The 12,398-nt window shown below is 35.4% G+C and overlaps 1 protein-coding gene across 3 annotated transcripts in view; it reads right to left on the reverse strand.

The window, feature by feature from the left end:
- UGGT2 (UDP-glucose glycoprotein glucosyltransferase 2) overlaps positions 1-12,398 on the reverse strand; it is a 76,420-nt gene that overhangs the window by 51,060 nt on the left and 12,962 nt on the right. For 2 of the 3 annotated variants that reach the window (XM_059839237.1, XM_059839239.1), the window contains exons 5-9: positions 9,620-9,794; positions 7,897-7,996; positions 6,733-6,814; positions 4,604-4,704; positions 2,562-2,661 (exon numbers count right to left, since the gene is read on the reverse strand). In XM_059839237.1, the coding sequence (XP_059695220.1) occupies positions 2,562-2,661; positions 4,604-4,704; positions 6,733-6,814; positions 7,897-7,996; positions 9,620-9,794 (558 nt within the window). The remainder of the gene's footprint in view (positions 1-2,561; positions 2,662-4,603; positions 4,705-6,732; positions 6,815-7,896; positions 7,997-9,619; positions 9,795-12,398) is intronic. The other variant, XM_059839238.1, reaches the window with a different exon arrangement.

The following is a 12,398-nucleotide window of genomic DNA, read 5'->3' on the forward strand; positions in this document are numbered from 1 at the left end:
GGAAAACCTGTGTTTTTCCAAATGACTCCTACTGTGAGAAGTTAGGCAGAAAAAAAAAACATAAATGGGAAAATAATAAAAAGACAAAGGAAAATTCAAAGGTGGTCCAACATTAGCAAGGAAGTGAAATACCCATCAACAAAAGGTAAGCTTTAGATAGCTGTTCTAGTAATAGGAAAGCAATCCAAAGAATCATTAAACAGCTCCTTGTTCATGCATGGCAGTTGACATTGCAGGATTCTCGCATAATTTTATGCAGAAAGTGTGATGGTTGATCCTTGGAAAGGATACCCTGCCAACCTGAGGTAACAAGCATACCTGTGAAAGACATCTGCTCATTTTGAGTTCCCTCTTTTGTTCAATTTGTTCAGAGCTTCACAAAATTTTTACTTATATTTTTTTAATTGTCAAGTGAAAGACTCTAACTAAAGAGAAACACTTCAGTAGTTGAAAGAAAATGGACACTATTTATCTTTCTACATGATGTAGGAATGTTCCTGAATCCCCCTGAGGTTGAAATATTCTCTATAATTTTATGCATCTTTATTCTTACCTGGAAGAACATGTAACCATGTAGTACTGAAGGTTGAGGGGAAAAAAGGAAACTTTTCACAGGGTCATTTGTTAACATTTGTGAATGATTAATAAATAGCAAGCAACAAAGCATTATAATACCTAATTATATGCTCTTTCAGAATGCAATAATAGGACAAGTATATAACAAATCAAAGATGAAAAATACCTTATAAAAAGAATTATGAAAATGTTGCCATGACATATATCAGCTGGTACACTGTCTACATCTGATGACATTTCGTGAAATCTACCTCAGACTAACCTTTTCAACTGGAAATATTGAGACAGAAAAATACAGGTGGCAAATTAGAAAGTGAAAGAAAATTTCAGAGGAATGGTATATTAATTGTTTTTTTGAGGTTTAAGGAACCCCATTTTTAAGAAATGTGCAGTATTTTATTTTCATAACTACAGTTCTAAAATTTGCATACAGCCTTTTAAAACCAAGTTTTGTTCAATAAAGGGGTTGTTTTCATATAAAAACTGTCTGAAACTTACACAGTTTAAAAACACTGTTGTTATAATGATTGGCTATTTATCTAAAGTGACTAAGCAATATCTCTTCATTTAATTCTAGGGGTTTTTTTTCCAAACTAGTATTTTGATTCATCAGGTTAAGCATGACTAGACTATTAATGAAATTTAGTCTGTGCACTATTTTTACACTATGCCCCTTTAAGCCATCAATGCAGACCTACTAAATTTAAATTATTTAAATACAAGTAATTTCTTATGTGAAAAATAACATGCTAGATTAGCATATTAGAATAAGTCATGCAGGACAGAAACAGTGATTCCCCTTTTAATAATTTTAAAGTCTTCTTATACTTTTACCCAGAAAATATTTGAAGAGTAGATGAATTGAGCTCTCTAATGCCACAAATACACAACGGGAGTTGGAGTGGAATGTAACGATTTAATGACTTGTAAAATCCATGATTTAAATGTCACCTGGCACACTTCAAAATGACTTTTTTCCTGTCCTTTAAAGAACAGAACCGGACTTGAAGTTTGACATTATGTATGCTTCCACTATCTCCTACCGGAAAGCTGAATTTTCTGATTGCTAATCTAAGTACAAACTTATAACATACTATTTCATAATAATTATGCTTCAGGCATTTTAATAGGCATTTTGCTTCCTTGACACAAGATATTACAATGGTAGTTTTTCCATTATGGTGTAGATTTTCTCCAACAGACAATCAGGGGTGACAATGAAATACTGTGATAATTAAACAAGAGTGGCAAAATGTGAAAGCACGCTGCGTTAAGAACCCTATTTAGCATCACATTTAATTCTGTAATTCAAGCAAATATTGCTGATAGGATTACATGAAGAACTTAGTAAGTATGAAGAAAAGCATTTCTCAATCACAGTACTACTGGCTTACAGGAAGAACAACTTTTCATATTCAGATAGCTAAAATCAGGACATGTCCATTTATTTAATATTTCTCTTGAACTTTTTTTAGCAATCTGTTATGGAAGACAGATCTTCCCCAGTAAGAACACTACCATACAACAGCCAGGGCCCAATCTTGACACCAACATTGTGCTTAGAACTAATGTGTGTGGATCCCCACAAAATTTATTAATGGTATTCTGCCTCTTCCTACTGTGACTAGTTCTGCTACTAATTCAACAGAAGTTTCCACCTGGGAAAATATCAGCCCAGTGAAATCCATGAGAACTAAGGAATGATTAGCATGTCCTAAAGTAATAGTAATTAGCATAGCCTCAAGTAATGATTAGCATGTCCTCATGGCATCTCCTGCATCAGACAGGAAACATTTAAGAGATGGATCATGAGCTCTCCCTGGAGTTATCTTCTACTCAATGAAATTGCCTGGAATCCAACTAGCAAGCTGTCAAACATGAATATGTGACTGCAGGATTTGGATATAAATCTGTATTACTATCATTACAGTCAAATACAAAAATAAAGATAGCATTTGGAAAAAAAAAAAGCGCAAATACCATACCTGGCTCTTATTGGGAAGTTCTGAGCAATGTCTTTCATTACCTTTAAGGCGTCATAAACAGGCGTAGACATAATTCGAGCAGCTGCTTGAAAGCTAAGATCTAGGATGGAGGAAGAAAAATAAAATTAAAAAAAAAAGGAAGACTGGATCAAAGTGAATAAGACATCCCTAGTTTAGCCTGATAAGATACTTCTTGGATGAAAAAAATAGGTGAGCGAGAGGTGGAATATTAACTTCTATTTCTTAATACTTTTAACAAGAAAAGAAATCAAAAGTAGGTTTCAGGACCCTTTCAACAGCCAAATAAGTTGTGATCTGTTGAAGCCCTGTAGAACACCAAGTTGCTGCTGTTACTGCAGATAGTGAGGAAGCTGTAAACTTGGGTCACTTAAAACCCTTCATAAACTGTTAATAATTTCCATTTTATGCTGAACAGCTAGGATCCAAATACCACTGAGGCCAAATGACATCTTTTTACCTCCTTGGTTATCTCCGGTCAGAGCAGTCACTTACAGACCTCCCCTTGCAGCACCCTAACACAGCTGAGAGCGCTGTGTAAGGCACCTTGAGGAAAAAGCACTTACTAATTACTTACCTAAAATATAAAAGCTCTTGAAAGACAACTCTTGAATGGTGTTTAGGTTCACTTATAAATAGAAGTATGCCCTATAGCTGAAGTAGTTTTGCTTAAATTTAGCTAGATTTTTACTTTGAAGCTAATTAAAGGAAATCAGAGAGAAGCTGAGCCATTAATTCAGCCACTATAATTAGTCATTAAGAATGATCTAGAGAAAGCACCCTGTCATATCAGCAGTAAGGGTATCAAAACATCTGCACCAAAAAATGTGGGGGCTGAAGACTGAAGACCCTGCACCATAAGCCACTACAAGTCCTCCTGACATAAATTAACAGCATCCCAACACTTAACTACTTTCAACACTAAGAACTGGTTCTTTGGAAAGCAGCACCAGTTTCCTTTTTTATATATGTACCCATAACACCACAGAAAAGACTACCACTAAACAGAGACCTTGTGCTGTCTTTTGAAGGTAGACATTAAAGGGATTGAAGTTTCATGTCTGCTTCAGCTTTAATGTCAGCCACGTGGCATTCAATTACACACAAAATGAAAAATAGTCCAGCCCATTATTTTCTTTTCCTATTTTTTTTTCCAAAGTAGATTTCTCATAAGAACTTTAAAGCTATATTTTTCAATTGTTTTTAATTTTGGACAAAGATAAATCCTGCAGCTGAACTTCATTGATAAACGACTGCAAGTGAACTACAGTTATCTCACACAGCTAATATCAGACTGGACATTGCTAGCAAGCTCTGTAATATCAGGGTCCCAAAAGAAACTGAAGCTCAGATGATTGCTCAGTCTCCTTCACTGCACCAATATATAGGCAAAGTAATTTTGATCAGGTTGTCCTCTAAAGCTGAAGACTGTAAGGGGGAAAATTTACTTGCATAAACTTGATTGTTGTTACATTTTATCAGAGATTTAAATTTAATTCAAGCTACAGAATATCCTACAAGTCATCAGCACATAAGCTTTAGCAATCAATGTATTTGCTTTCCTTTTCTACAGGAAAGCTTTCAAAAGCATGTTCTTCCACTTGATAATATATCAAAAAAAATGCATCAATGTGAACTCCAGTACACTGATAAAATTTATAAATTAAAGGAAACAAGCTGTCCTAACATGTATTTCATCCTAACCTAGAAGTCATGTCAAAATTATATGTTTTGCCTGACCTCTAAAAAAAGTATCTAAAACAAGTTATAATACCTGAGATGATACATCAGGCACAAAACAGGCAATATATCTCTCCATCTTATAAAATTACTTCAACGGTCCTTTAATTTCTAGCATACAAGGTATCAGCACATGCCTTTTAAACACTTGCGGTATTAAGGGCTTTTTATGAAATTATGTCTCTTATTTTAAAAGAAGCTTTTATCATAATATCAATACATTAAAATAACAAAAGAAATATTAAAGAGTATTGTGTTAATTAAAAAGAAAATCCAACACATACCCTGCATCTCCCAAACCTTCAGTGGTTCCATGTTGTTAGTAGTTTCAATTAGATGTTTTTTAAACTCCATCAGATTGTTTTTCAGATCAGGATGCATCCGTCTACAATAAAACATTTTATTACAAAAAAGAATCAATTACATCCATCAGTGTCTGCTCTTATCCACAGAACTGCTTACAGCTAATATTGTATTCTTAGGATAATAACCAAGAATGAACTTTAATTCATTACTGAAACAAAAATACAGATTTTGGGTGAGAAAAGGTGATTTCTGAGGGCTAAACCCCAGTTAAAGAAAAACATAGAATCATTTAGGTCAGAAAGGAACTATAAGGTCCTTTAGTCCAACCCTTAGGCCAGCACTGTCAATTCCACTACTAAACTATGTCCCTAAGTGCCACATCTACCCAGGCATGGCAACTCAACTATGCCCCAGCGCTTGACAACTCTCTCTGTAAGGAAATTCTTACTAAATACCAGGGGTTCACTTATTTTGTGGTGAGCTGTCTCAAAACATGCCACATCCACATAAATTTAGATGGAATAAATGAAGTCAGAGATGGGACAGTATTAACACGCCATACAGGTAACTGCTTATTTAGCTTACTATAGGATGATGTATAACAAACTACTATATATAGACTGTAACTGAATGCATTCTTTGTGGCATTAACTACTAGAGGTTATAGGCAATACAATGTCGAGAACATGTTTTATAAACTGGCAGCACTGACAAAATCAATCTACCGAGCACACAAATCATCTGTCAGAGCTAAAGAACATGGTACACAAAAGCTTAGCTATTTGTTTTGAAAACATAATAGGTAGGTAAAGAAGTTTTGAGGACAGCTATTTCAGAGCCTGCTGTAAGATATGCTTGAAAAAACTCTCCATTAAATTTGTAAACATTTTATGTCTTCTGCTTACATTCATAACTATTTCACAGCTGAGAAAAGGAAAACTTTTGACATGGCTGTAACAGAGGGACAATTTACAGACTACTGAAACATCTATTTCACCTCCTGTATGAAAAGGAGGAGAGGAAAAAAAACCCCAATGAATCTAGAAACAGTGTCAAAAAGACAGAATTATCTGACGGCTTCACAAATCAGTCACAGCGGAGAATCAACAGACTAAGTATAGCTAAACCTAGCAAAACACAAAAAGAAAAGAAGCTCAGATAAAGATCTGGCATAAGCATTTGGTATTACCTGCTGTGCAGAATCTCAAACATATAGGTGAAACAACAGGGAAGCCTCAAGATCTGAGTGCACCTCTACCTCAACATGTTTGAGAACAAAAAGGCAGGAAGGGAGGGGATGGCCTCTCAAGAATTTAGACAGAATTAGCAGCTCTGAACTCTGAGACTTACAGTTTAGTGACAATATTTACAAACAAGTTTACTTTTTGTTTTAAATAATGAGAGAATGACATCTAGGGAAGACCCACAACCTCGAGGTATTTTGCTGAAGAAAAAAATTTATGATCCACGACATGGATCTGTTACAGGAAAAGGGAAGCATTTTGCATGACTGATACCACAAAATGAATCCAGCCGAGGACTGGAAGGAGTGCTCAGTAGGGTAACATTCAATTTTATTTAACAGACTGCAGTGTGGAGATAAGAGTTCCTGATGGAAGAGAATACAAACTCACAAACTCCAGAATGAGATGGTATCTTATAATAAGCCCATCTTCCTAGAAGTATCACTCCTTAACTCAATGAAATCCATTACTATCCTTCTTAAAAACACCTTATGGAGATACAGCACCTGTTTGGATTTCTTGTGCTACTCTCGCATTTTGAAAACCAACATTTTGATTCTATCTAACAAATGTGAAATCCCAATGTTCCAAGTTTTTGGTAGTGTTACCAGGCAGATATTTTTAGTTTTAAAAGTTTACTGTATACATTCTAAGATAATTAGAAAAAAAAGCAATACATTGAAATTAACAGAATAAATAACCGTTGCATCTTTATGTTCACAAGACAAAAAATTTAAAAAATCATAATTTCCACCAAATGAAGTAATTTCCAACATAAATCTCAATTATTCTATTAAAAAACCCAACTGGTTGAGGTTCCAGAAACAAATGTAGAAGTTTAATTATAACTTATATCAACTCACTTCAATCTGCCAAAGAAAAATCCTTGGACATCACTTTCCTCCTCTTCTTCCTCATCTTCCTCTTCTTTTGTCTCATTTGCTCCTGAATACATAACACATGTAGACAATATAAGCAGCCAAGAAATTAATTATAGTATTATGTTTTTATGAATTATAAAACAGTTAATAGAAATGTACAATTACAAAATTGTCATTCTCAGAGGTAGTTTTAATTAAATTTATACTTACATATTTTGGCATCCAAATTAATTACTCTAGAGAACTTTGCAACATCAAAATTAATTTTTAATATAATTCAGTCAGTGGTAAAAATTTCTATATAAAATTAAATAGGTGTGGTTTAACAATTCACTTCACAAAACAGCAATTTCTCAGTTTGATTAAATGATAAGGTATAACTCTCATCAGTCAACTACTACCAAATGTACACTTGAAAAGCCTGATAACCTTAAAGCATTTGAACCTCCAGCTGGCATTTGATGTAAATTGTAGATCAGATTCTTCCCCTTTAAAAAAATTAAACTATTTTTTGACATGACTCAAAGGTCATTAAACCTTAGTCTTACAAAAGAGAGTTAACTTTCCTTTTATCTTGTGAAAGTCCCTGCAACGTAATTTCTCTAAGTCTCCCCCTGCTGTAGTTAACACTTTCTATAGTAAATGTCTTATTTCAATATGTTGTAATGTGCACTAGTCCAAATTCTAAATTCTATTCTACGTCTTTTCTACAGAAGACTGTGAAAGTATTTCCACAGAAATTCAAGAATGAAAAATTCAGTCTCCTCAGCCCTGAAACACTAATAATATAGCCATTAGAATATGAACGATGCCAACAATCAAAGTAACTGAAGTACAAACAATCTTCAAACTGAAGTAAACAATCTTAAAATTACTGAGAGGAAGAAGACCAGATTTTATTTTGAAGAGCCACAAAAAACACCAGTTAGAGGTTAGAAAAATGACTGTGTCCTAAGCACAGATCTTTACAAATGTTCTCATGTATTTTGATTTCTTAGTTCCTAATACCTGAGATTTCCTTCTGTAGACAGAAATTAAGTATAACCTTCAAAACATTAATGACTGAACATTGTAGAAAGTGAATATTTTAATGCATTTCAATAGTATCTCCAGCAAGACATCAAATCAACTGAAAAACCCACATACCTTTAACCTGCGTGTCATCCACTGCTTTATATTCTGTACTCTTTATTGCAAGTTCCACACCATATCCAGATAAATACATTTTCCTGGAATTTGGTTTCTGCTTGATGATATTATTTTAACAGAAGAAAAAAACATAACTTAGAAAATGTATTTAAAGGAGATTAACAATATCTAATATTGTAACTTGGAAATGTTACGACATTTAAGTCATTACTTAAATTCATCTTTCAATTCAAAGTCAGAGGCATATTGACAGTCCACTGAGAAGGCATGTAAAAGAAGGTGACAATGTCCTTCATCTCCTGCAAATCACAGAAAGGCTGGTCAAAATTGTAGTCTTCACACAATACTAGAAGAGGGACTAGAACAGGCACAGCTCATAGCACCCTACACAATTATTGATGCCTGACAATTCACAATTTCTAAGAACCCTTCTGTACTGAGAATCCTCCAGACAAGTGAAAACCCAGCAGGGCTGGGAGGCTTCTCTGTCCATCCTCCAAGCAAAACTCAAGGCAGAGGGAGCAGAGAGCACTCCATAAGTAGACTCGGTGATACTGGTTTAAAAATGAAAGAGACAGCAGAAAGACCGTACCTCTTCTGTTATCAATGTTCCCTCTTCTGGTATTTAATGTAAAAAAGAAGGGAAAATCCATCCCAGTATGTACCAAAGAACAAAAATGGAGGTTGTGAGGAAGGAAGAAAAGGGAAGAGAGGTCTGAAGAGAGAAAAAGCACAGGCAAGAAGACAACACGCACTTGGGGAGACCATGATGCATGAGACAGGCAGAGCAATGAGACATTTAATATGCAAGTAGGCATTTCATTAAAATAAAAGCATAAAAGAACAAAGTTCATTAAAAACTAAACCTCATACAACTTTGAATTCAAGACTGGTTTCCTCAAATTCTCTATTTCATTACTGTGAGCAAACAACTCAAAGTCTGCAAACTACATATCTCATCTCCCTGAAATTCCTGGTCTACAAAAATCACAGCAACCTCTCACTCCATCAGATTATTCTCAGATTAGTCACACTACTTAAGAGCTGTACTTTGAATATAAATCACAAAAGCCTTCCAATAATCAAAACTGAGGACAATACAGTTCCATGTACTGGTATTTTTCTTGTTTTGTGTAAGGGAAAAGAGTAAGCTAAGAATTCAGAAACATATTGTTTCAAATAGTGACACTGTAGAACATAAACATTTTAAAACTGGTCAATGATGTCAGCATGATAGTCCATGCTGCTGTATCTCAATGAACATGAGATTATCTGGCGAATATGTAAAAAATATAATTGGTAATTTCTCAGTTTGATTCTCTATTCTACTCTCCATTTTTATAATTCTTTTAACTATTATGTTCAGTCTGCTGCACCAAGATTCACCCGAGACTTTACACTATACAAAACCCAGACATAAAACCAAAAAAGAGGTATTTCAAGATCAGTAATGCAGTCAGTGCTTGCATGCAGGATTGGGAACATTACCATGCTTTCCTGGCTTCATAGTTTGTATCTGGTGAATTACCTAGAGAGTTTTAATATTAGAAAATTTTCTAATATTAGAAAATTATGTGTATTACACATAATTTAGGCAAATGCAAAAATAAATGTAGAAAAAGTGTTTTGTCAAAAAGCAAGCAAAGCAAAGACAGAATGCTAACAGTTCACTGAAACAATGTTGATGTTTACTGAAACAATCTTGATTTGAATTGCATACCTGAATATAATGCCGGAGAACATAAACAATTTCCTCCTTTTGTGCCTTCTCAGATAAAATCTTGTGGAATTTGACAAAGTCTCTCGTGCCCATTTCTGCATACAGAATAACCACTGGGCCATCCTCTTTGAGAGTTGGGAATTTATGATCTCCCTTAAAAAGATATGGCCTGGGCCTGGTTTTAAAACAAATAATGGTGATATTAAGAAGTCACAAAATTAATTAAAACAGTGGCAGTTTTTCTACTTCATAATTAAAAGAACTAGTAAGTGTTTATATGCTAAAAGTATACAAGCCATGTAAAAATCATTATAAAATAAGCATGATTGCTCACAAATCAGAACAACAAATTCACAAATTAAAGTATAAGAAACTGAAAAATCAGCAGCAGCTATAAATAACTGAAACATATTTTATCAAATCACAACACAAAGCATACAAAAAACATAGCACTTGGAGATTTTGTGCATCAGTAACAGCTTGAAACTTTTAAATTGAATGATACATTACATCTATCAGAGATGCACAGAGCAATCAGTGAGTAACAGAGTAGCAGAGGGAGATTCTGTGAAGTTTGAGAAAGCTGTCAACACACCTGGAAACTAACTGGGTTTAAACTATTTTGAAACCATCAGGCTCTGTTAATTTAGCTAATTTTGACTGCCTACCTACGCTCCTAATTGAAAACCAGGACTAAAAAAGTTATGCTGCAATGATTTCTTAGATGAATAAAGAAATCTTTTGAATAAAACCTGGGAAAGATGGAGAAGTAACAGAGGATATGATTGAGTAATACATTCAAGGTACTAATTATTGATGAGCACACTTTTTCAAAGCTGCCTTTGTACTGACAATCAAAAGACCACTAAACTGTCTCTAAGCATGCCCAAGACAAGCTAGGAAACTCTAATTCAACACACAGTACAGAACTGTGTGTGGCAGACACTCACTTAAGAGCCATGCTCGAAAGGTGTGAGCAGAACACCACAGTTTCTGTGATGCAGATCTTTGGAACATATTCAATGTAAAAAACCACAGAATAATTTACACTGCAAAGGTAACCTTTGGAGGTAATGTGCTGCAAATCCTCACTTCAAGCAGGAGTAATCTGTATGAGGTTACTCAGGGTTTTAACATCAATGTCCTACGTAAGTTTGGTAGGTATGCAATCAAGGACTCATTTGTAAGGCAGAAATAAAAGGAGGGGCCCAGTTTAAGAATTAACTTGGGTACAGGTAGTTGGGTGTCACAGAAATATCAGGCAAGCTGTCCCACTGCTAGGATGGGACTGTCACAGGACAAGGCAGAACAAATAGGTGAGATCCAGGAGTCTGAAACGACTCTTGAATGAGTAACCTCTGTGGAAGAATTGATCCAGATTTGCCCCAATACAAGCATACGTGTGGGATGTGACTTGTGCAACTTCCTTCTCATAACCAGAGAGACAAGAGCTGCCCCTTTCAAGGAGAGAGTGGAAAACCTCAACCAAGTGAGCTTCTCTTTTTCTAACTAACTTTATCCATGCTACTTCACCCAGCCAACTAAGGTGGTTACTGAGTGCTGCCATGACTTGAATAGTGACAAGTCTCATATCACAATGAAGATGCTTCATGTTCATTAAGTGCTATAATGAAATAACACTGCACAGAGCTCCTCTAATGACCTTGGGTTGAGAAGTAAAGTGTTCAGCCCTTGTAAATCCAAGATAAGCCTCTGTTCTTTGTTTCTCTTCAACAATGAATAGTAGTGACAAGTAATTGATTCTCCTGCTCTTAGAACTGAAAGGTAATTAATTTCCTGCCATAAGAGATGCTCATAAGAAGGCTGCCTGAAAGACAAGGAAGAACAGCTGGGCAGACGAAAAGAAAATGATAAAAAAATAAAACAGATGTGGAATTCAGCACTTGCTAATCAGTTACTAGGGTAGTACAGGCAACCACATGCTTGTCTAGATAGTACCCAGGATAGGATGCAGAAGCAATGGGAGAGAAGACAGCAAACCTGTACTGACAAATGTAAGGCACTGATTGTTCTGTGCAAAATGTGACTTCTATTAATGGTTCTGCTCTTCACAGCAACAGCCCCAGAAACCTTAGTGTTGTGTTTTGGACACTTAGCAAGATAAGCAATCCCAAGCATTTAACCATGTGTTCTTTGACATGCCTAGAGCCCTTGAGCTCTGGAGCCATTGCACCTCCACACAAAATATTTCCTATTAGCCCCACACAGTCCATTGCAACACGGCTGAAAATGCAAAAGACAATCACAGTTGCTGTTGCATAAAGGACTGAATGAAGCTAAACCTTAACCTTGACATGCAGAATATTTGGGCTCTCCTTAGCTCAAAGAGCCTGAGACTTCCTGAATGCTCGGTTGAGATGATGAATCCACACAAAAAGAATGCTGCAGCCTCTTCTTTCTCTTCCAGTGAGATTTGAAATTATCAGCCCCTAAAGTGAGGACACTTCTAGCATCCTCATCCAAATATGATGAACAACTGAAAGCATAGCTTAAATTGGCATGGCAAAACTGGAAGAGTCATGACAGACAGAAGACATAGAAAGGAATACAAAGGAAAATACTTGGAAATAAAAAAGTAATCAATAAATCAAAAAGATCTCCTAAGAAAAGGCAGAAAAAGAATGACTGGTTTAGAGCAACCAGCTGTGACACAGCACACTGTCTCTTACATCATTTGTTCACCTGGTAGAAAACAAAGAGGAGCACAGCCCTATCATTATCACCTACCCTAAATACCATCAGCACAGGTGAAGCATCT

This window comes from Haemorhous mexicanus, chromosome 2 (genome assembly GCF_027477595.1).
Source record: "Haemorhous mexicanus isolate bHaeMex1 chromosome 2, bHaeMex1.pri, whole genome shotgun sequence".
In the NCBI taxonomy this organism is placed as follows: domain Eukaryota; kingdom Metazoa; phylum Chordata; class Aves; order Passeriformes; family Fringillidae; genus Haemorhous; species Haemorhous mexicanus.